Source organism: Mizuhopecten yessoensis, unplaced genomic scaffold (genome assembly GCF_002113885.1).
Source record: "Mizuhopecten yessoensis strain PY_sf001 unplaced genomic scaffold, ASM211388v2 scaffold549, whole genome shotgun sequence".
NCBI lineage: Eukaryota > Metazoa > Mollusca > Bivalvia > Pectinida > Pectinidae > Mizuhopecten > Mizuhopecten yessoensis.
Window position 1 is genome coordinate 247001 of NW_018403602.1, and position 23823 is coordinate 270823.

The 23823-nt window shown below is 36.8% G+C and overlaps 1 protein-coding gene across 8 annotated transcripts in view; it reads left to right on the forward strand.

The window, feature by feature from the left end:
- Positions 1-23823, forward strand: part of LOC110450747 (tyrosine-protein phosphatase Lar-like) — a 277405-nt gene that overhangs the window by 209315 nt on the left and 44267 nt on the right. For 6 of the 8 annotated variants that reach the window (XM_021498451.1, XM_021498459.1, XM_021498469.1 and 3 more), the window contains 3 exons: positions 18315-18415; positions 19499-19697; positions 22733-22771. In XM_021498451.1, the coding sequence (XP_021354126.1) occupies positions 18315-18415; positions 19499-19697; positions 22733-22771 (339 nt within the window). The remainder of the gene's footprint in view (positions 1-18314; positions 18416-19498; positions 19698-22732; positions 22772-23823) is intronic. The other 2 variants (XM_021498477.1, XM_021498482.1) reach the window with 1 other exon arrangement.

The following is a 23823-nucleotide window of genomic DNA, read 5'->3' on the forward strand; positions in this document are numbered from 1 at the left end:
GTATATATATGTATATATGTACCATGTATATATATGTATATATGTACCATGTATATATATGTATATATGTACCATGTATATATGTACCATGTATATATGTATATATGTACCATGTATATATGTACCAGGTATATATGTACCATGTATATATGTATATATGTACCAGGTATATATTTACTATTTGTGTACCATGTATATTTGTACCAGGTATATATTTACTGTTTTAGAAGACAATATGAATGTAACAATGAAAATCACTGATTTTAACATTTTTTGAAAGTCAGTTTTTGCAAGCTAACAATATAGGTTATTTTTGAGCAACAAATATTTGATAGTTAATTTACTCAGCAAGTTGCTTTTTTACAATCTGAGTTTCTCTGGGAGATATATGTTATTTAGAAATGATTGTTTCTGTTGACATGGAAATAAAAATGTCACAAGTAGGTGAAACGTTAGGGTAATATACAGCTGTAATGATAATCATATGTACTTTTATGACTACACGACAGAGTTATTGCCCCTTGTAAGGAACATGTCACCAAAATGTAGGTGTTTTAGCACCAGACAGAAACGGCAACCCCTATTTTTAGAAGCTGACAAAAGCCGCACGTTTGATAATCTAACTTTGGAAAGGTGTAGTACACCCTATAACGACAGGAAGGATCATAAAAACCTAAGGAAGAACGTTTTACAGGAGACTTTGCACCAGATGCCTGATATATACCTGCATGCTTTTGTGATTATACAGTAAGACTTGACTTCTTTATTTTTGATTATATTTATGGAGAGTTGGTCTGATAATGAAACTCTGGGGAAATCAAGGCCCAGAGATCTGACAGATTCTACACTGTAGATAAGACAAGAACATGTAGGTCCCTGTAGATCTTCACCGCACCACACTTCAATGGTCTGTCTGGAAACTTTTCCGCCGGAAGCTACAGACTACTGTAACATAGGTATATAATCACACTTATATTTCCATGCATTCGCAGCAATTTATTTAGTAAAGGGCATCTTCATTTGAAATTACAGCTGTTTAACATGCGAGAGTACAGTAATTGTATAGTTAGCACAAAAAGTGATAAAATATTATCACCACTAAAATCAGCAATACATTTGCAGTATGTTATGTAAACTATCAGATTATTCAAATATTTTACAATTCCATCATCTTTTGGAGTATTCAGTTGTAATCAATCTGAATATTAAAGTAATGTTGCATGTTAAAAATCATCAACAAATGTTCCCATAAAAGGATTTCTGATAACGACATGACCTTGGAACTGTTGAATTTTTCAGAGGGGAAACAGAAAAAACTACACCAAAGCATCAACTCACACACTCGAGTCCAGAATCCAAATGTCAGACAATAAAGTAAAATTTGCAGTGGCACTAACTCTAAAATCTTTATTGATATTATTTACTTTGAAATACACATTAAATCACATTTTGGCTGGAACTGAACTTTCTATTGACAACATTTTAATTTTGACTTGAATCTAAATATCTCCATGATCCCAAGGCCAATTAATTTGTTTGTTTGTTGGTATTATGTCCACTTCACTACAGAGTTGGTAATACAGAGCCACTATACCTGCCGACAGAGGGGTTGGGATTTCTGTCAACGTTTAGACAGGATTTTTAAGTAAGACCGTTAATGGTTCCTAGCATGTTTTTTGTGTATAAAATTATTTCCTGTCATAAATTTTTGCTGGAGTAATCAGTATTCTGCATCTTCCTTAAACTGTATTACCTGGAGGGGTATGTCAAGACATGGTATAATTTGAGACAAGATTTTGGTGTATATTGGTTTAGAGACATCGTGAGCGTTACAGCCATTTTTCTGGTTGCCAGTATTCCGTAAATGCACTCAGTGAACTTAAGACTACTCCTTGCCGATGGTAGAATCTTCCGCAGTCCTTTCTCCCAGAGACGGATGATAGATGAATAATTGAGAAAGAGGTATGGACATGTGGTGCCCGAAGCCAGCTAAAAAGTGGGAGTCTCTCGAGAAGTCCCAATTTGATTTGTAAAAAAAAAGTATATAGACAGGATAATAGGTTGAATCTTTGGGAATAGTGTTCCAATTTTTCCTGCGTGATGAAAAAAGTGTAAGTCTAGCTAAGATGGCGACACGGTAATATTGACCAACCCAGGTTGCCAGACCAGCGACTGTAAAATTTAGCTACAGGCTTTGTACTTTACATTCTGAAGGTAATTGGTCGCGTTTGTAATCAAGAGTTCTCAGAGTTGTATAATTGTAGGGAAAGTTGGAACAGGTAAGCAGATTGGAAATGAAAGGTTTGGTTTGGAGGCTCGCAAAGGAAATAGACTGGAGCATTATATGGAATGTTGTAGATCACCCCTTTCTGTCCCTCTATCTCCCGAGCTGCACTACCGACATATAGGGAATTATATTTCATCAGTGAGTTGCAAATACCATTTCATGGGAGTACAATCTTGTTCCACCCTCATTACTGTTGTAATGACAAAGGAATATTTTCACTGTAAATAAAGGTGCTTTATACATCAAAGTTTTAACTATATCTATGTTAGCTAAATACTGACTGGCACTGGAATATTAAATCTTATTATTGTAAGATTATAAAAGACATTGAAATAGATTGTTTGTGTGAGTGGTTTACGTCCGTTTCACTACCCAGTAGTTCGGTTATCCAACAGAACTAGAAACGGACAGATTTTTGTATGGTCATATGACGGGAATGCAGAAACAAATATTGGCTAGCAATGAGAAGATAGTTCTCACACAGACAATTTGTCAATGAAAGGGCAATTACTTAGCAAGTGAGTAAACATTAGCTGTTTTTATATATACATTAGACAATTGGAATTTAAGACAGTGGTCACAGATATTAGCCAATGAGAGAACAGTTGTCACAGACATTAGTTAATGAGAAAACAGTTGTCACAGACATTAGTTAATGAGAAAACAGTTGTCACAGACATTAGCCACTGAGAGAACAGTTGTCACAGACATTAGCCAATGAGAGAACAGTTGTCACAGACATTAGCCAATGAGAGAACAGTTGGCTGGCCTCACAGGAGTGTTGTGTACTCTACAGGAGTAAGTCAATTTATGCAGCAAAAGAGTCTAGACAGTCCCTTTGACCTTGACAAGGTTGGTAATTCGACCTTGGCAAGGTTGGTAATTCAACCTAAGGAAGGGTTTGATGAAGCATGACTAGCCAACATTTGAGTTTGGTATTTGACTAGGATTTCTGGTCTCTGAGGGGAGATCAGACTTTTGGGGAAGTCTCTGGGCGATCGTCTTAAGGTTGATGTAGGTTCTGATCATCACTCAAGGAAGTCTTGTTACATGAGTGACCCAGTATCACTGATGCTGTTGGCTACGTGGTGCTGACCAACCATTAGTTCGCCAGGAAACATGACCATGTGCTGGTCTTCTCTATTTCTCTGTTGGATACCTTTAATTACATGTATATACACATGTACCCTCTGATCATACAGCTTATTGTTGGTGTGTCTACAGATTGGACATAAGCTCAACCTTTAAGTAATGTGTCAATATGGACGTAATGCTGGTATCGTCGCTGTACATATAGATGGATTGCTCTTTGATAATCAAGAAAAAATTAAACAGTTGAAAAAACTACAACCGAAATTGAAATGCATTTGTTGCCTAGAAGTGGTTGTCAATATACATCGTTTCCCTAGCTGTAATGTAATTTATAAAACAATCATGCCAGAGTGTTGGATTAACTGTAATATTGCACTGGGGCCTATTGGCAGGAGTGTGTAACGGTGAAGGGACACGCCAGTGTAATTACCCCTATGTCATGTAATCCCCCACATCCAGTCCGCCACAGGGATCAAATGTCCCCTCCAATCCTCTGCCCCTTCTCATAGCCAGGCTACGGCTATTGACAGCATCAGAAAACAGAAAGGCTGATCTTAATTGCGGCGGGCGTCCTGGTCGGAGGTTATCACAGTCGGGCAGAGCTTATCACAGTTGGGCGTACTTGGTTCACCAATGGCACTGGTTACCTGTCACTAGCAGTTTTATCTCAGTTTTATTAAGCTCTCAGAATTTAGAGAAGTTTTACCACTGGTATGGTTTGGTTTCTCAGCAATAATTTCTTTCTCATTATTTACCTCTGCTGGAAATTGTTTCCATTCCAAAGATACTCTAGTGCAATATCTCCGTTTCCTAATATTGACATTACTCTTCTTCCATTGAAACTTAATCAACAGAGGCTATTACGCTTTAGACTGTGTGTCCAATATCTATACTGTAGGTGTATAAAGTTTCGGGAAGGATGTGTGGGCTGACGACTAGCTTCCCAAATGTGGGGCGTATTTAAGGTAAAGTCTGCATGGTGTTGTTAGGTCTCACTGGTCTCAGAGGGTTTGCTCTCAGGACTTCTAATTGGTGTTAATAGCATAGTTGGGTCTTTGTCTGGTCTCAATTGCAAGATATTGAAAATCTTGGTCTTTCATCACAGCTCAGGTCTCAGCAATCGTCGTCCTGGTCTTGCATGTTTAGCCAAGAGACAGTTGGTCTGCTCTGGCCCATCTAGTCATAACTTAATTCAGACCTGACTAAGGACACAGAAATGGACCAAGTAGACCAGTCCATGTTTTAGAGCATGCCTCCTCACACTTATACTGTGTTAATGTGGCCTAATGTTGTGAGGCCCTTTGTCCATTATCTACATAACTGACCAGAGTGGTTCTGGCTGTCAACTCATCATGATCAGAGACTTTTCTGGTTCCTGAGATATTACTTATTACTTCTCTAGGAATCGGTTCACCTTTTCTGGTTCCTGAGATATTACTTATTACTTCTCTAGGAATCGGTTCACCTTTTCTGGTTCCTGAGATATTACTTATTACTTCTCTAGGAATCGGTTCACCTTTTCTGGTTCCTGAGATATTACTTATTACTTCTCTAGGAATCGGTTCACTACTTATTACTTCTCTAGGAATCGGTTCACTACTTATTACTTCTCTAGGAATCATTTCACCTTTGTTTGTTTCTTATCTGTAAGGGGACTTTCAACTGACTTTTTTCTGTTTTCAACTTTTTTTTTCTGTAACATATTATGGAGTTTTTTCATTTCATTTCTGAAAAATGTCTGTCATTTCAATTATTCAGTGATTTGCGGCCAATTAAGTCTGGGATTAGTAAGTAATCATCGCTTCATTTAATGACTATAAATTTGTCCTCACTTTTATAAAGTAATCGACTTAGCCTCTTCCTGGATTGAATTTGTCATCAATTTGGATTTGTAATATAAAGCCATCTAAACCATCTAGATTTGTCAGCCATCTTGATATATTGTATGATATTACTTATATCTACTGACCTAAGTCTGAGATAATTAATAATCATGTTGGTTCAGTATATATCCACTCTCTGGTTTCTGAGACTCATTTGAAGCTGACCTTTTCAAGATTGTGTCGGCCATGTTGACAGATGATTTGAGACTATAACCTATTGTGAGGCCTACCTTTTCACCCTGCTCATAAGTAATTACAGCGTGATTTGGTGAGAAGTGGAGGGCTGGAGATCTGATTGCTGTAGTCCCCAGGTGTTTCACCGTGCCAATAACCTCACTGACCCTGTCAGATTGGGAACCTGTCCGTCCTACAGCGAAACAGAGATTGAGACTGACTGGACAACGCCATCTGGACGAGATTGAGACTGACTGGGCAGTGCCTTCTGGACGAGATTGAGACCTACTGGACAGCGCCTTCTGGACGAGATTGAGACTGACTGGACAGCACCATCTGGACAAGATTGAGACTGACTGGACAGCGCCATCTGGACGTGATTGAGACTGACTGGACAGCGCCTTCTGGACGAGATTGAGACTGACTGGACAACGCCATCTGGACGAGATTGAGACCGACTGGACAGCGCCTTCTGGACAGATGCTGGTGATCATTACTTGAGATATATATTGACAGCAATAAGAAGCACATACCTTATTGAATTATTTCTCCTTCTTCTGGCTGGAAAGGAGGATGTCTAAATTATGATTCTAAAATAAATTATTAATGGAAGCATTTCTCAGCAGCCTTATGATGTACCTATATTTAGGAAAATACATTCAAAATCCCAAACTTTGATACCCACCATGAACATGCATGTTTTGAAGCAGTACATGTTCCCTGGCCTTTCCTTAATTTCCCACAACATTAAGACCATGCCCTTGAAGTGGAGGTCGTTATTTTTCATTTAAGCTGTACAATAATATTGAAAATTAGAACAAAATATTTATGAGGTTGAATCCCATGTCAGTTAACTGATGCCAGATCAGGGTAAGATTGCAGTGGCTTTTGTGCAGTTCAAGTAAACATTGAAAACATGCTGTCATTTTATCAAGGTTTTGTTAAACAAAACGATGAATTTCCACAGATAAAAGTCCTGTTAAAGCCTGCTTCTGTATAAACTGTGTTGCTCTAACAAGTACGATGCGTACAGACCTTTAAATCTCTCACGTCACCCCCAAAAACAGATGGCATTCTGCTTGTAACTCGAAGCTTTCACTCTGCAAAAAAAGTTGATTTTTTTTCTGCAACTTTCTTTTTTTTCTCTTTACTCTTTACTTGACAATCTTGTGTAAATTGTGCCAAACTATTTACTGTTTATGGGCTAAGGGCGGCCGTTTTACAGCACGCTCCCAAGAGATGAATTTGTAAATGGTGCCAACAGATGGCGATTACTTCTACAGAAACTGTTTATATGTTTACTTAAAATGCTTTAAAATTCTGCGAAATTCCTCAGAAAATATCAGACAGATTTGTTGGGAATAAAATGGATTGGCATTCACAAATTGTATGTAATTCTCTTTAAATCTTTTCTGTTTGGAAAACAATCTGCCATATGTATTTCAAAGAATTTTATTACTGCTAATGTCAGGAAATGTTTATTCTCTAAGCCCACAGTTCAACTTTGGTAGCAAACGGGAGTAAACAAAACAGCGTGTAATTTGGGAAATATAGTGTTGTGCTGTTACAGACCAGATCAGGAACTTAATTACTTATTATTTAGATAACAATACATATTATAACAACATTATTTTATCCCTTATTGTGTAAGGATATATAGTTCAGTATATGTTCTACAGAAAACATTTGACGTCAAAAAGATTCTTGTATCAAATAACATTGAAATAAAATACCAAGACTTGTGCTAAGTAAGACATTTCCAGACATGTTTATGCCTGTGAAGATCAAGATGTTTCTCTCATTTCTAAAATTGAATATTCTTCTGCAGTTGATCTTTTAGCAATATTCTTGTCATAGGTAGTGCCATACTATGAGCTCTGGGTAAATTATTGAAACTAGTGATGATGAAATGCTAATTGCCTCAAAAAGGAGTCATTGGCCATTGAACCCCAAATTACCTCCCTTTGGAAGGAAATTGTCATTCCTTCTTGCTTTTGAACAAAGGAGTTGTTCCCCTTGGGAAATCACAAAACACATTACTGTCAGTTGATAAATTATTAAAGGACTGGTCAAATTTACAGCTTAAATGTAGTGGGCAAGTGGCTTGACAAGAAATTAGAAATAAATTCAAGTTTCTCAATAACAGATCATTGACATTGGAACAGAAGAATTTAACGGGGGAGGTGATTGAAATAGAGTTAAGGTGCGATCTGTAAATTGAGTTTCAACTCCATAAGCCAGGTGTGAACATTCAATGTGATGGTAGATATAGTTATAGCAGAAATCGTGATCTAGCCACCGATAAAATATATATATACAAAGATCCACTTCCTGCGTGAGTCATTATCAATCGATATCGTACATCAGGTTTGAAAATACCCCTTCCCTGCAAACAGAAATTGCTGGCTAATACAATTTGAATTGATCTGCCTGCTGCGACTAGGATCCTTGCTTGTACAGTGGGGAACCAGGCTGCTAGCCTTCAGTGTGATTTCACAGACACCATGATATAGAAACACTCCTTCCTGTACTGCACAAGCAAGACGAAACCTGCAGACAGATGTTTTGGAAGGAGGTGTTGATGCATTCATTGTTTCTTGATTGGTCTGAAGACTATAGTACCACTTCTTTAGCTGCAGAATAGATCTAGATTTAGGCTGGAGAACAACCGTTATCAGCCAAATAAAGCATAACCTACTTTTTATCGAAGAAGCAATATATCCTGCCTACGACCTACTTGGGCCATTGTATCGGATATTACATGTCATCGGGAATGTCAGTGACCCAAATTAAGTTGTAGCAATTAAGAACTGAAAATTGATTCCCTGAAGTGATACAGCAAACATCGGTAATGTCAGTAATTTGACACTAATCAGTCAGACACCTACAATAATGCTTGGAACCCTTTTAATTAAATTGTTTTCTTAAAATCAATGAATTGTTTGTCTCATCTTTAGGATATTCATGAGCAAAAAGTTCAATGAGGCTTATCTCATTAAGGGTCAAGGGTTATTACAAGGCAAGAGAAGACAACTCCCTCGAAGGGATTCAGCATCATCCCTTGCAATGTATTGGAACTTTGTAATTCAGACATTTTAATTTCAATTTCAAAGTACTGTATTTATTTCAACACCTCGTTAAATTTACCTAGAATAAGAGGATCACAGCTGTAGAAATGGTAGTTAGTGATGATGCCTTGTCTCTACCTAGAATAAGAGGATCACAGCTGTAGAAATGGTAGTTAGTGATGATGCCTTGTCTCTACCTAGAATAAGAGGATCACAGCTGTAGAAATGGTAGTTAGTGATGATGCCTTGTCTCTACCTAGAATAAGAGGATCACAGCTGTAGAAATGGTAGTTAGTGATGATGCCTTGTCTCTACCTAGAATAAGAGGATCACAGCTGTAGAAATGGTAGTTAGTGATGATGCCTTGTCTCTGTGTATAGTTGTATTACTGGTCATATGAAACAAACATTTGTCTGCCTCGCTATCTGTCCGACGACCGACCGACAGTGAAGGCATCCCCGACGACCGACCGACAGTGAAGGCATCCGACTGTTCAGACCTGCCAGGTAGGAGGTCCAATATAAACTGTTCATCTTTATTTCCCCAGAAATCTGTTTCACTTGGGAATTCTCTGACAGGTGTGATAAGGTATAAGACTGACGTCCCAGTGTTGGTGGTATCCCTACCACTTCCCCACAGCAGGGCATAGGGTAGCACGTCTACAGAGGAATAACATAGAAATTACATAGATATCCAAAATTTTCAGCACAACAAGTCTGGAATTGTCTAAACTATAGCACCATTAAAAGATAATGTAATTGCAAGTCTTTGACTAAGATTCATGTCTAATCTGCTCTACTGTTAGGAAAAAGGTTGGTTGTGGTTTTGAGTATGATCAGTCATGCTGTCTATAATAGTGTCAGAATAGTTGAGGTTAGATTGTACAGGACATAAGATTACACAGGGTCAGATTAGAGAGGATATGTTAGAGTTTGCAGGGTCGGATTAAACAGGTTCTACTCTATACCTCAGCAAAGTAGTTTGTTGCATGTCATTGAGTTCATTATAAATACTTTATTGTAAACCTACAACATGTGGTGCTGCCAATGGTAGATTTGTAATGTTTTCAGAGCTTAAATCTCATTGGTGTTTGTTGGTAGATATATAGACATAACAGATTTAACAGCAGTGAACAAGATCATGTGACCTTATGTCTGTCAGTGTTACATGTGTACCAGCCATCCCTCAGAAGTTGTATTACAATGTGAAACACGGTCCAATATATCAAACATGGCGGATAATCATCAGACTTGTAGGTATTGTGCCATTTTTACCCAGAATTCCACCTGTCATGCCGACCCCGGTAGTATGCTGGTGTCAACATGTGTGATTCTGCCGAGAAGGCATGTAGGCTATGCATGCTTCAGAGGTTTCAGTGCTCTGAAAACATTTTAGGTTTATGGTATAGTAATAAGCTAGGTTGTCTTCACAACAAAGCTGGTGCTTCTGAAAGATTCTGTGCCAATTTTAGGCTATGAGGGAAACTGGTATTTTCAGTGATGCGTTGTACATCTCACCCACCTGGTTCTCCCGTCAAGAGGACAGGAATATTTATCCATCCTCCATGTTTTTACGTCTCTTATCAGATTTCATTCCAATTAAACTTTTAAATGGATTTTAAAATGAGAAAGAAGTTGACGAATTAGCAGGGTGCCCCTATGTCATCACAGTTTTGTACTTTAAGTAAAGTGGGGAGAAGAATTCAAGGCACGGATGAACCAAATTTCTGATGTCATTTTAAATGATAAGTCTTATAGAAGCTGTTGATATCTTGAAACAGGCTACAAATTGAAAACTAGTAAAACACATAATTACTGTCATCAAAGTGGGTTTCCACTGCGTGCGGCAGTGATAGATTGAAGTATGTTTGATCACCATGGTAACAAGACACCTCTAATCACTTATGTCTGGCAGCAACCCACAATGCAGTCCCAGAGGTTTCACTGTTTTTTTCAAAGAAAAACGCTTTTGCATATATCTTGAAATGTATTGTCTTTCCTAGCATTGTAATTAATTTTGCGTATATATCTTAATTAGCACTCGGTTACAGTGATGGCGTTGAGACAATAAACAAACCTGGAGATAAAATACACAAAATATCTGAAACTCTTGCAGAAATAGATTGCCATGAGGCCAAAAAAAATATCTTCAAACTAAAGGTGATATAAATCATTAGTTTGAATAGAAATAATAAGTTAAACTGGAAACAAAAGATGTAGTTGCTGGCTGGTAAATGATTTCAGTAAGGAGTAACCCATATTCCAAGAACCAGTACATGGTTCGTTGAAAGAGCAATGTTCAGCTGACAATCTGACATTTGATTGGTAAACATTTTGTTGTGTAAGTACCATGTTACCTGTATATTAACATAGATATAGATATGAGAGATGTTCTGTGTTTTGTGTGATGTATTGTATGTGTAGATATGAGAGATGTTCTATGGTTTGTGTGATGTATTGTATCAGTAGATATGAGAGATGTTCTGTGTTTTGTGTGATGTATTGTATGTGGAGATATGTGAGATGTTCTGTGTTTTGTGTGATTTATTGTATGTGTAGATATGAGAGATATTCTGTGTTTTGTGTGATGTATTGTATGTGTAGATATGAGAGATAGTCTATGTTTTGTGTGATGTATTGTATGTGTAGATATGAGAGATGTTCTATGGTTTGTGTGATGTATTGTATCTGTAGATATGAGAGATGTTCTGTGTTTTGTCTGATGTATTGTATGTGTAGTTATGTGAGATGTTCTGTGTTTTGGGTGATGTATTGTATGTGTAGCTATGAGAGATGTTCTGTGTTGTGCGTGATGTATTGTATGTGTAGCTATGTGAGATGTTCTGTGTTTTGTCTGATGTATTGTATGTGTAGCTATGAGAGATGTTCTGTGTTTTGTCTGATGTATTGTATGTGTAGCTATGTGAGATGTTCTGTGTTTTGTGAGATGTTTTGTATGTGTAGATATGTGAGATGTTCTGTGGTTTGTGTGATGTATTGTATCAGTAGATATGAGAGATGTTCTGTGTTTTGTCTGATGTATTGTATGTGTAGCTATGAGAGATGTTCTGTGTTTTGTCTGATGTATTGTATGTGTAGTTATGTGAGATGTTCTGTGTTTTTTGTGATGTATTGTATGTGTTGATATGAGAGATGTTCTGTGTTGTGCGTGATGTATTGTATGTGTAGTTATGTGAGATGTTCTGTGTTTTTTGTGATGTATTGTATGTGTTGATATGAGAGATGTTCTGTGTTATGTGTGATGTATTGGGGGTGTAGATATGAGAGATGTTCTATGTTTTGTGTGATGTATTGTATCTGTAGATATGAGAGATGTTCTGTGTTATGTGTGATGTATTGTATGTGTAGATATGAGAGATGTTCTGTGTTTTGTGTGATGTATTGTATGTGTAGATATGAGAGATGTTCTATGTTTTGTGTGATGTATTGTATGTGTAGATATGAGAGATGTTCTGTGTTTTGTGTGATGTATTGTATGTGTAGATATGAGAGATGTTCTGTGTTTTGTGTGATGTATTGTATGTGTAGATATGAGAGATGTTCTGTGTTTTGTGTGATGTATTGTATGTGTAGATATGAGAGATGTTCTGTGTTTTGTGTGATGTATTGTATGTGTAGATATGAGAGATGTTCTGTGTTTTGTGTGATGTATTGTATGTGTAGATATGAGAGATGTTCTGTGTTTTGTGTGATGTATTGTATGTGTAGATATGAGAGATGTTCTGTGTTTTGTGTGATGTATTGTATGTGTAGATATGAGAGATGTTCTGTGTTTTGTGTGATGTATTGTATGTGTAGATATGAGAGATGTTCTGTGTTTTGTGTGATGTATTGTATGTGTAGATATGAGAGATGTTCTGTGTTTTGTGTGATGTATTGTATGTGTAGATATGAGAGATGTTCTGTGTTTTGTGTGATGTATTGTATGTGTAGATATGAGAGATGTTCTGTGTTTTGTGTGATGTATTGTATGTGTAGATATGAGAGATGTTCTGTGTTTTGTGTGATGTATTGTATGTGTAGATATGAGAGATGTTCTGTGTTTTGTGTGATGTATTGTATGTGTAGATATGAGAGATGTTCTGTGTTTTGTGTGATGTATTGTATGTGTAGATATGAGAGATGTTCTGTGTTTTGTGTGATGTATTGTATGTGTAGATATGAGAGATGTTCTGTGTTTTGTGTGATGTATTGTATGTGTAGATATGAGAGATGTTCTGTGTTTTGTGTGATGTATTGTATGTGTAGATATGAGAGATGTTCTGTGTTTTGTGTGATGTATTGTATGTGTAGATATGAGAGATGTTCTGTGTTTTGTGTGATGTATTGTATGTGTAGATATGAGAGATGTTCTGTGTTTTGTGTGATGTATTGTATGTGTAGATATGAGAGATGTTCTGTGTTTTGTGTGATGTATTGTATGTGTAGATATGAGAGATGTTCTGTGTTTTGTGTGATGTATTGTATGTGTAGATATGAGAGATGTTCTGTGTTTTGTGTGATGTATTGTATGTGTAGATATGAGAGATGTTCTGTGTTTTGTGTGATGTATTGTATGTGTAGATATGAGAGATGTTCTGTGTTTTGTGTGATGTATTGTATGTGTAGATATGAGAGATGTTCTGTGTTTTGTGTGATGTATTGTATGTGTAGATATGAGAGATGTTCTGTGTTTTGTGTGATGTATTGTATGTGTAGATATGAGAGATGTTCTGTGTTTTGTGTGATGTATTGTATGTGTAGATATGAGAGATGTTCTGTGTTTTGTGTGATTTATTGTATGTGTAGATATGAGAGATGTTCTGTGTTTTGTGTGATGTATCATGTGTGTAGATATGAGAGATGTTCTGTGTTTTGTGTGATTTATTGTATGTGTAGATATGAGAGATGTTCTATGTTTTGTGTTATGTATCATGTGTGTAGATATGAGAGATGTTCTGTGTGATATGAAAAGACTGTAATGAGGATATTTACGATGATTTTTATGTACAGGTACCCCTCAGCACTGCTATAATTACAGGTGACATATTAGCCCTGTAGTTACTTCACTTCTCACCATTATCCTCCTGTAATTGCCTCATTTAACATGCTCCGACAGTTCCCTGGCAACCAGACCTATCACATAGCAACAGGTATCTAACACACCGCTCCAACCTGATGGGCATATTACCATCGAAAAACAATCCTAACATAATGTGGTTAATTTGTCTATTTTTTCATATTGTCAACAAATTATATCCCTTCAGAAAATAATTTGTTTTAGCATAAATTTAATGAGAGATATAAAAATAGCATTCAGTTTTATTAGTTGATTGCTTATTGACATACTAACAAAGTGACTAAGATTGGTGATTTATTCAAATATTCTTACACATAAAATATACTTGGAAAGAAATTGTGTACAATCATAATTTGTTATAAGTGAGATTGACTATGGACAGTTCTCACAAATAATGGACATATATTGAAAGTTAATGGTGCCTGGAAGGACAGTGAGACTGTTGTACAGTTCCCACAAGCTACTTATGGATGAACTTTGGTTTGTGGACAGTTACTACAAGTAATGGGCACACTTACAATGTATATATATGTTGTCGATAGATTGGTTTAGTTTATGGACAGTTACCACAAGTAAGGGACACACTTTGTGCGTTGTCGATAGATTGGTTTAGTTATGGACAGTTACCACAAGTAAGGGACACACTTTATATGTTGTTGGTAGATTGGTCCTCATTGTTTTGTCACACATTGTATGTTGTTGGTAGATTGGTCCTCATTGTTTTGTCACACTTTGTAACTGTCACCCATTCATTATCTTTTGGTGTTTGTCGTAAAGAATGGTCAGGCGTAGTACAAGGCTGACAGAAGGAAACATCTCCTAGCCTGTTGGGTTTGGCAGAAGCATCTTTCTTGTACCAGCCGGTAACCTCTCGTGACCTCCTGACAGGCAGCAATCCTGTAATTAAGTTTTATCTCAGCTCTAACTGACTTTAACATCTCCAAAAGATTGGTTTGCTTTCTCCATGTTTTTAAGACTTTTTTCTTTGTTTTAATTTGTTGACTGATACATTGCTGATGTAAACAAGATTTTGTTATTGACCTGGGCTGAAAATCGTTTGTTTATAGAGCAGGCCTCCAAATATCTTAGCTTCCACTAAAAAAAATAGGTGTTTCTGGAGTTGAGAGACAAGAAAACTCAAAGTCTTATTTAAGTCATCACACTGATAACACTGCCGATGTTTTTGTTTTTTTACTGGAGCTTCCACAGAATGTCTTGTTCTCTGACTGTACACGGAACATATCTAGAACTGCTATACTGGAAAAGTGGCAGGCGGAGAAAGGATAGAACCTGATAGAACCTGCGCTGTTGAGTGGAGAAAGAATGAGTAATGGGGGATATCAGGTTTTTTCTGTCTAAGAAACTTAATACCTAGCTATCTCATATTCAGAACACTTTCTTGTAACATTCCTCAGAGGTCCAAGGTCAGTTCTCTCAGAGGTAGAAGGTCAGAGGTCCAAGGTCATTTCTCTCAGAGGTAGAAGGTCAGAGGTCCAAGGTCAAAGGTAGAAGGTCAGTTCTGTCAGAGGTAGAAGGTCAGTTTTGTCAGAGGTAGAAGGTCAGTTCTGTCAGAGGTAGAAGGTCAGAGGTAGAAGGTCAGTTCTCTCTTTTATAGATATCGCTCTGAAATAGAAATATCAAGATCTTTTATATTCGTATCTGGGAAATTATCGTTATAATGTTAGAGACCCTTAAATATCCACAAAACCTAATTTAAGCTGTTTTAACTTCAGAAAAAGTTGAAGGTTTTACGCCAGAAATACTATATAGGAATAATGAGTCTGATTGGTTTATAAAAAATAAGTAATTCTTGTTCAAAAAAGGTTTTTAAGAAAATGCACATGTCGTTTGGAAATTTTGGAAATGAAATGTATTTGGTGGACTAGATGTACTTTATGATTCAAAATATCACAGCTTACTGTAGCACTTACTTCAGAGACAAGTCTAAATAAAATAGTGTTTTTGAAAAGGTTCACTGGTTTTGCGTCTATGTGGCAAATACCATTTGATGACAGGTGTAATCCAATTTACATGTCTAAGCTGACAACTGAAAATATTGATATTCAGCTGTTAGCCAAAATTACCTATAATATAATAATACAGGTATGGTATCTTCTTGATTGATAGCTCGTAAGTTCTGGTATAAAATGTAACCCTTTTGAACGCGAGACAAGTTCGCTAATCATGTACCTTTGGTTGAGTTTACCATCATACAATGATTGGACAGAAACACCTCCTTTGAACTGTCTCAATAATTGACGAAGCAGCAATATTTGCCAAAGTCAGCAATTCCCGGTGTTCAGTGTTAGAGTCTTGAATCGCTCTTTCCTCAGATCTAGAACTTCCAATTCCAGCTAGGCTACTTTTATGAGCCCATCACAAAGCCAGAATGAATTGGATTTCCAGCTTTACATAGGTTGCCTACAGGCCTAGCTCACCATTTCATATTTGTGTTGGGGAACTTTCCAGGCCTGGTGTGAAAGTGTTTATTATTTTACCGTGATTGTCTCCCTTTATCTAGAGCTTACACCAACACTAGCGAGGTTTATGTTCATCGGTTCATTCCTTATTCCTTGTTTTCACTATCCACTCCTTTCATTGGCTCCTGGTATTTTGTTTTCTCCCTCCAATAGAAACAAGAGATCAAGGAACTTATTAGAGTTTCTAAAATAAAACGAGAAAATTCTTAGGTGGTTACTAATGTTTAGATATAGCTCACAGTCGGATCTTCGCTGTCGGATCTTCGCAGTACTCTGCTGTTATATGGCAGATTTCCCTTGAAGTGTGTTAAAAAAGATAAATGTAAATATATCTTTAAGACATTCTATAAAACTTAAAAAAGAAATAGTAAAACACATTATAAAATAAAAGAATGTTAGCAGACATACTGTGTTGTTTACGTAACTATCTTTAAGTATGAGGTGAATTAGATTAGCTTAGGAGGGATGGAGATTCTGGTGACAGTTCTGAGAGAATATGTATACAAGATCATCATTACGCTATCTCAGAATAACAGGGGCTGTTTAAGGGACTTCCCTTATCTCCATAGCAACAGGGGCCATAAAAACAAGGAATCTGGAAACTCTGAGTTAAGATTTGATGACTCAAAATGGGATTTTATCATAACTGTATGGAGGCAACAACATCAGTAAACTATAGATAGATGAAGTAAAAGGTCTAAGGGATCAAACAAAAGGCCTCCAATAGAGCTAGGGTGAACAATGACATGGGGAGAACCTCAAGGCCAGTGTCTGTAGACATGGAATTTGTTTTTGGTTATTTGTAAGAAAGTGGTCGTGATGGGTAGGGGTGTTGTTATCGGTGGCGTTACAGCAATCGGTTTTAATTGACAGGTACAATATATCGACACCTCTACCATTCCTATTAATCAGTGTCTATTTCAAATGCTTACTGAAAGATGAACTTTTGCCTGCTCGGTGCTGCTCTGCAGTTAGAGCAGCGTTAAGTTTGGACCGGATGTAAGATCACTGATCATGTATTGGGGTTGGTTAGAGCAGCGTTAAGTTTGGATCGGATGTCAGACCACTGATCTTGTATTGGGGTCGGTTAGAGCCGCGTTAAGTTTGGATCGGATGTAAAATCACTGATCATGTATTGGGGTTTGTTAGAGCAGCGTTAAGTTTGGACCGGATGTCAGATCGCTGATCATGTATTGGGGTCAGTTAGAGCAGCGTTAAGTTTGGACCGGATGTAAGATCACCGATCATGTATTGGGGTTGGTTAGAGCATCGTTAAGTTTGGATCGGATGTAAGATCACTGGTCATGTATTGGGGTCGGTTAGATCAGAGTTAAGTTTGGATCGGATGTCAGACCACTGATCATGGATTGGGGTCGGTTAGGGGAGCGTTAAGTTTGGATCGGATGCCAGACCACTGATCATGTATTGGGGTCAGTTAGAGCAGCATTAAGTTTGGACTGGATGTCAGATCACTGATCATGTATTGGTGTCGGTTAGAGCAGCGTTAAGATTGGATCGGATGTCAGACCACTGATCATGGATTGGGGTCGGTTAGAGCAGCGTTAAGTTTGGACCGGATGTCAGATCGCTGATCATGTATTGGGGTCAGTTAGAGCAGCGTTAAGTTTGGACCGGATGTCCGATCACTGATCATGTATTGGGGTTGGTTAGAGCATCGTTAAGTTTGGATCGGATGTAAAATCACTGATCATGTATTGGGGTTTGTTAGAGCAGCGTTAAGTTTGGACCGGATGTCCGATCACTGATCATGTATTGGGGTCGGTTAGAGCAGCGTTAACAGATCACTGATCATGTATTGGGGTCGTATGCCAGGACTTGTACAAGTAACAAAACACATTCTATACCTCTACACTCTCCTTATCACTGTTTATGCCTCCAAATATTTTTTATTTCCGATGATACTGTCCCGATTCCTGAGATGATAGATGCAGATGTTTATGTACCTAACAATTCAATGTTTGCCAGTTTTTTTTACTCCCAAGTTTATAAACAGAGTTTATGTCAAAAGTGCCAGCATTTCTTTTGTTTACAGCTGTAAGATCCTTTATTTCAGATTAATGGTGTTTATTTCTCATATGATTGTGAGAATGGGGAGAGATTAAACCATCAGATTGTAGTCGAGGATGTTTGGTTGGCTCTACAAATGTTACTAGATGTTACCAGCATATATATTGTTTGTCGACATTTTCTATGGAGTTTACTAAGTGTGTCACCCCTCTATATGTTACAGCACCAGGAACTCCGCCCCGCAATGTCCACGCCCGACCGATCAGCACAACTACCGTTATTGTCGAATGGCTGCCTCCAGAGAAACCCAACGGAATTATCAAGGTTTTTTATACGGCCAATCACAAAATTATAAAAGCTTAACTAAGGGCAAAAATACCAAAACATTTGATTTGGGGGAAATCTACTGCATAATATTTCATCCAATTGAATAATAATAATGTGTTAATTTGCACTCAGAAAATACTCTTCTGACTTTTCTTTGTGACGTCTTCTAATAACCTCTTTCCTGTGTTTGTTGTGACTCATACATTTGTGACTTAATACATGTTTTGTCTGTGACAGTACAACACGCTTCTTCTGTGACTTTTGTGTGACCTGTTTGTGACATTTTATCAGACATATTTGCAGACTTTTTATGCAAATTGACTTTTTGTGACCTGTTTCCTCCGACTCTTTGTGACCTGTTTCCACTGACTTTTGTGACCTGTTTCCTCCAACTCTTTGTGACCTGTTTCCACCGACTTTTGTGACCTGTTTCCTCCGACTCTTTGTGACCTGGTTCCACTGACTTGTTTGGACCGGATGTCCGATCTCTTTGTGACCTGTTTCCTCCGACTCTTTGTGACCTGTTTCCACTGACTTTTGTGACCTGTTTCCTCCGACTCTTTGTGACCTGTTTCTATGTACGTTGGACAGGAAGACTTGTGACAAGTGAAGCTTAGATTTGCTAATTACATTTGTCCTTTGTGTGTCACAGTGGTAAGTACATGCAGCTATTCGCTATAGTTTTGTGATTACCTGTTATGTTTGTTTAGGTACATGGTTTTCGGATTAAATGAATAAATGAGGGTTACTACTTTCCAGAAGATTTTGAAATGTGACTGCTTTCTGCTGGCGTGTGACAACAAACCAATACAAAGTGGCAATGTGTTTGGAAATGTTACAACATGCAATAAAAATGGACAACACCTTTTAAATTTGACAAAATGCCATTGAAATATAGCAACACACCATTGAAATGTGACAAAACACCATTGAAATGTGACAAAACACCATTAAAATGTCACAACCAGCTTTGACATGTGACACTGCACCATAGTCAAGTGTGACCTGTGATCACACACCATTGAAATGTCAACACAAAATCTCATTATAACATGCTTTCCTCTTTTCCAATTTTTTCAGGGCTACAAGATTTTCTACACACTAGATCCTGATCTTCCAATCATCCTGTGGAAACGACATGATGTCAACTCCGATAAGAATGTGGTGACCATCGAGAACCTACAGGCTAATGTGACCTACCACATGTGTATCTTGGCCTATTCTAGCAAGGGGGAGGGGCCTGTATCCGATCTCATCCAGGTCATGACTCGTCAAGGAGGTATGCGCCCCAATCCTGTCACTGTGAACACCCACCGACACCCTCTAGTGCTATGCCTCCATGGGGTACAGAATGCAAAGTACTCTCATTAGATCGAAAGTTTTTTTTCCCTATCGTCTCTAGAATGATGGACCATGTAGCTTACATGGTGGATTGGTAAATGATGTGAATGGTTGGTCTTGACATAGCACACCTCCGTTTGTACTCAAACTCAGACTCCGCATCTTTTTGCTCGAGGTTTTGATAACAAACTGCATGAAAGTCTGAGTGCATGCCTGTATAAGGACTTTGTTAGTATGAAACTGGATGATTACCCTGTCTCACTCACTACCGAGCAGACCACCGTCGGTGTGTCTCTCGCAGCGTATATCTAGCAGCATGTCCGTTACTTTCTCTGTATTGTTTTTATCGGGTACTATGTTGCTGAACGATATCTGTCAACCAAGAGATTTGGGGCATGCCGTGTTCAAATGGGCAACATTAAAAATGCCATGCTGTATGTTTTTTCGGTGATAATAATTATTGTGTTTTACATAGAATGCCTGCCATATGAATCACAGATATGTTTTGTACTGTCTCCATTATGTATTTACATATAACTACTGGTACACTGATATACCCCCCACCATATATAGACCTGCTCAATTACCTCATTCGCCACAGAAATAGGTGGCTGTACCAATGTCTATAACTATACAAATGTAATAGCCCAATATATTTATATGTGTACATACTTATATTTATATCATAATACACCATATATATCTATATATAATACATATTTATCGATTATACACCAAATATGGATATATACGTAGAAACCGCATATATTCCACATAATTCACACTATCTATAAAATCTTGATACACCATATATGGGCATATATATATTAACCTAATTTTTTAACCTTTTTTTGAAATATGAATATAAATACATATATATTTATTGACAAAAACATGTAAATATAAAAATGTGGTCTAAATAGCAAATATGATTCAAAAAGTATCAGATACTTAATATCACAATGTGTTCTATATCATTTGGTGCAAATTATTCAAAATTACTTTTTGTTCACCTTTTTTTCCTTATTCGTATTTTCTAATTATTATCGACTCACATTTTACAACACAGTTAAAGTTAAGCGTATCAACATCACTACAAACATCTACAATTCTAGGACTTTCTATTTCCCTACCCTACAGTATATCAAAAATTACAAACCTAGTCACTGCTATCAATATTACTTCACTGGTACAACCCAAACTGTCACGGTAAACTTCCTCCAAGGAATGGAATTTTAAAAATGAAGCAGGACAAAAATGATTAAATATGTTATTATCGATTTTGGGAAAGAACACTGGTTTAATCATGACAAGTAAAATGAACAAAAACAATACTGAAATTTAAAAAAAAAAAAAAAATCAAATTCATTCAATCCCAGAAATAGCATACTTTAAATTTACAAACTAGGTAGCCACCTGCATGGAATTGTACAATGCTGTTTATTACACACATATATAGATCTTGTCACAAGCATTTATATCACTGACAAACAAGTTTTATTTACCGAGTGCCCGTCCCGACAACAAACATGTGGAATGCATCTCAATAACATCACCGCCATCACGTCTTACTTACTCACCCAGGAACTTGGTTTGGTGGAATATCAAAAACATTAGAAGAAATCATAACAAAAAAATCCATATTTATATCAATTTGTTTTATATATTTTTTATGTTATCATATACCATATTATAAGTCCAGACAAATGAAAAACATTAAAAAGTACATTCTCTGCAGAACAAATGATTGAAAGAATTCTTGATTATTTATTGTACATTGCAAGATAGAATAATTCAAACTATATTTAAAATAAATAATACTGATATATTTTAGTCTTGACCATTCAAGTAATATCAAGCAGATACTTACTTCCGCATATAAATTCCTTTGAATGAAAAAGAAAATATTGATTTATTGAATATAGAAAAATAAATTTGATCTGTATTGGAAAGCATACAATACTTACATTTTTTTCCGATTTTGACAATTTAAATGATACTGTAACATGAATTGTGATAAACGTTTGGAAGAAGTCCACCAAACCTAGGTTTTGAGTTGACTTGTTTGCATAAGGAATCGATTGCATTTGAGATGGTCCATAGAGACCTCCATTTTAGTCTTCAGGACCCAACTGTGGAAAAGCTTGATGAACATGGCCACATTTGATCCACGGCCGTTTACGTACAGAGTTATCTACCTTACAACTAGAGTTGCCTACCTTTAGTTATGTTGTATCGTTGTGCAGGGAGGAACCACAAGATGTCCATGTTTTTTGTCAAATTATAAAGTTGTTGAAGGCAAGGCTTTGCTTTCTGTAGTAAAACATAATTGTGTGCTTTCATGATGACAAAATTGTTTAAGGTAACTGTTTGTGAACTAAAGTTATCAACCTTAGCACACTCAACCTTAGACTAGAGTTGTCTACCTTGTGTAGGTAGTTAATATTTTGGGTTTTATCAAGTAAGGAAAGATGAATACAGTAGTATTTCAATGAATCTGAAAGAAAAACATGTATATTTAAATTAAATAGGTGAATTTAGTCTCAAATAAATAACTATTTCCTTCAGATAGAAATCTGACTAAAAGTTGAACTCACACATTGGTATAACTAAAGCTTACAATACATGTGCTTGTGATGCATTCCACTTGCAAAACACAGGCCAATGGCCATGTAGCTGCGAAACGCAAAGCCCAAACCTGCTGCGCGTTCTCACGTGTCGCGACTGCGTACTGCGAGTGCGCCTATGCTCAAGCTTTTCCACAAGTGGGTGTATGCATTGCATCCTAAACACCGTAGAATAGGTATATACGTACGCTAGACCCTGTAGCTATATATAGCCTGCCACTGGGAGTTGCTGCAGAAGTCCGTGTGGTAGTTGAGTCATGTGACTGCCTGTAGCCCAATTATTTTGATTGCGTTCTTGAATGTGTTATTTGATGTGTTTGACAAATTCTGTGTTCGATCCTTCCAGCGCGAGATAGTCAATGTTCTAGGAAAACTTGTTTTCCCGGTAAGTTCGAGCCATAAAGTTATGGCACGCTAAATCTTGTATCTCCAGTGTTCTTCGGAGTTGTGTTCAATATTTTTCTCCAAAAATTTTGTTTTATCTGAAAATTTCATTGATGTCATTTTCTGCATGTTTCCATTTCTGATTCTGAATTTCATTCGTATATGACGCCAAATTTTAACTCCTTTTTAAATCTCTAAATATATATCAGTGTCATTTCTTCCGTTATATTTCAAAGCTTCAATTTCATGCTAGTGTTATTTTTCCAGGCAGTTAATTTTTAGGAAACAAAAAGAAGAAACCCAAACAAATAATAGTTTAAATGAATTAGATTAAATAAAATGGTGAGATTCCATTTCTGTGAGATTGTTTAAATTATATGAGTGTTATACTCGTACGGTACCTGTTTTATCTTCCATTAATTGCCTAATGTGGGTCTGAACAAAATGGATGACTCTGCATCTGCTCGCTGCCTGCGATTGTTGTGTTTATTATGATTGCATACATATGTTATTATCCCCGCGCATAATCTCACAATACACGCCTATCACTGTAGCATGACGTAGCATCAGTTTTCGTAGTTCGTAATCTGCTCTGCATCTTAATGCGCGTCTCTCAACCTTTTTACGTTCACCTTGTCACCTGCTCAGTGTTTGATAACAATTCAATTTGTATACATTTGGTCAAAATTCTCTGAGAATTCTTATTATATTGTTGATTAACTGTTAAAGATAATTGATAATTCCATATTTCATCTGAAATGTTCGTTTTTTTCATGTTTCATCATCTATATACATTTTTTACTGTGAAAAGTTTGAATTATTATTCAACATTAATTCTTTAATGAATTTATATTAATGCGAATAAATGTTGAATTTTAAAAGATGATTGTAATTTATTCAGAGAACCATGCTTGTAATTCAGCTAAGATATTTCACAGTAATTAAGCATAATTTTGCACTATAGTTTCAAAGAGAAGATAACTGCATCTAAAGTATCTAGTAAAACACGAAGCGAAAAGCGCTAGCGATTGTGTTAGAGCAATAACGGCTGTC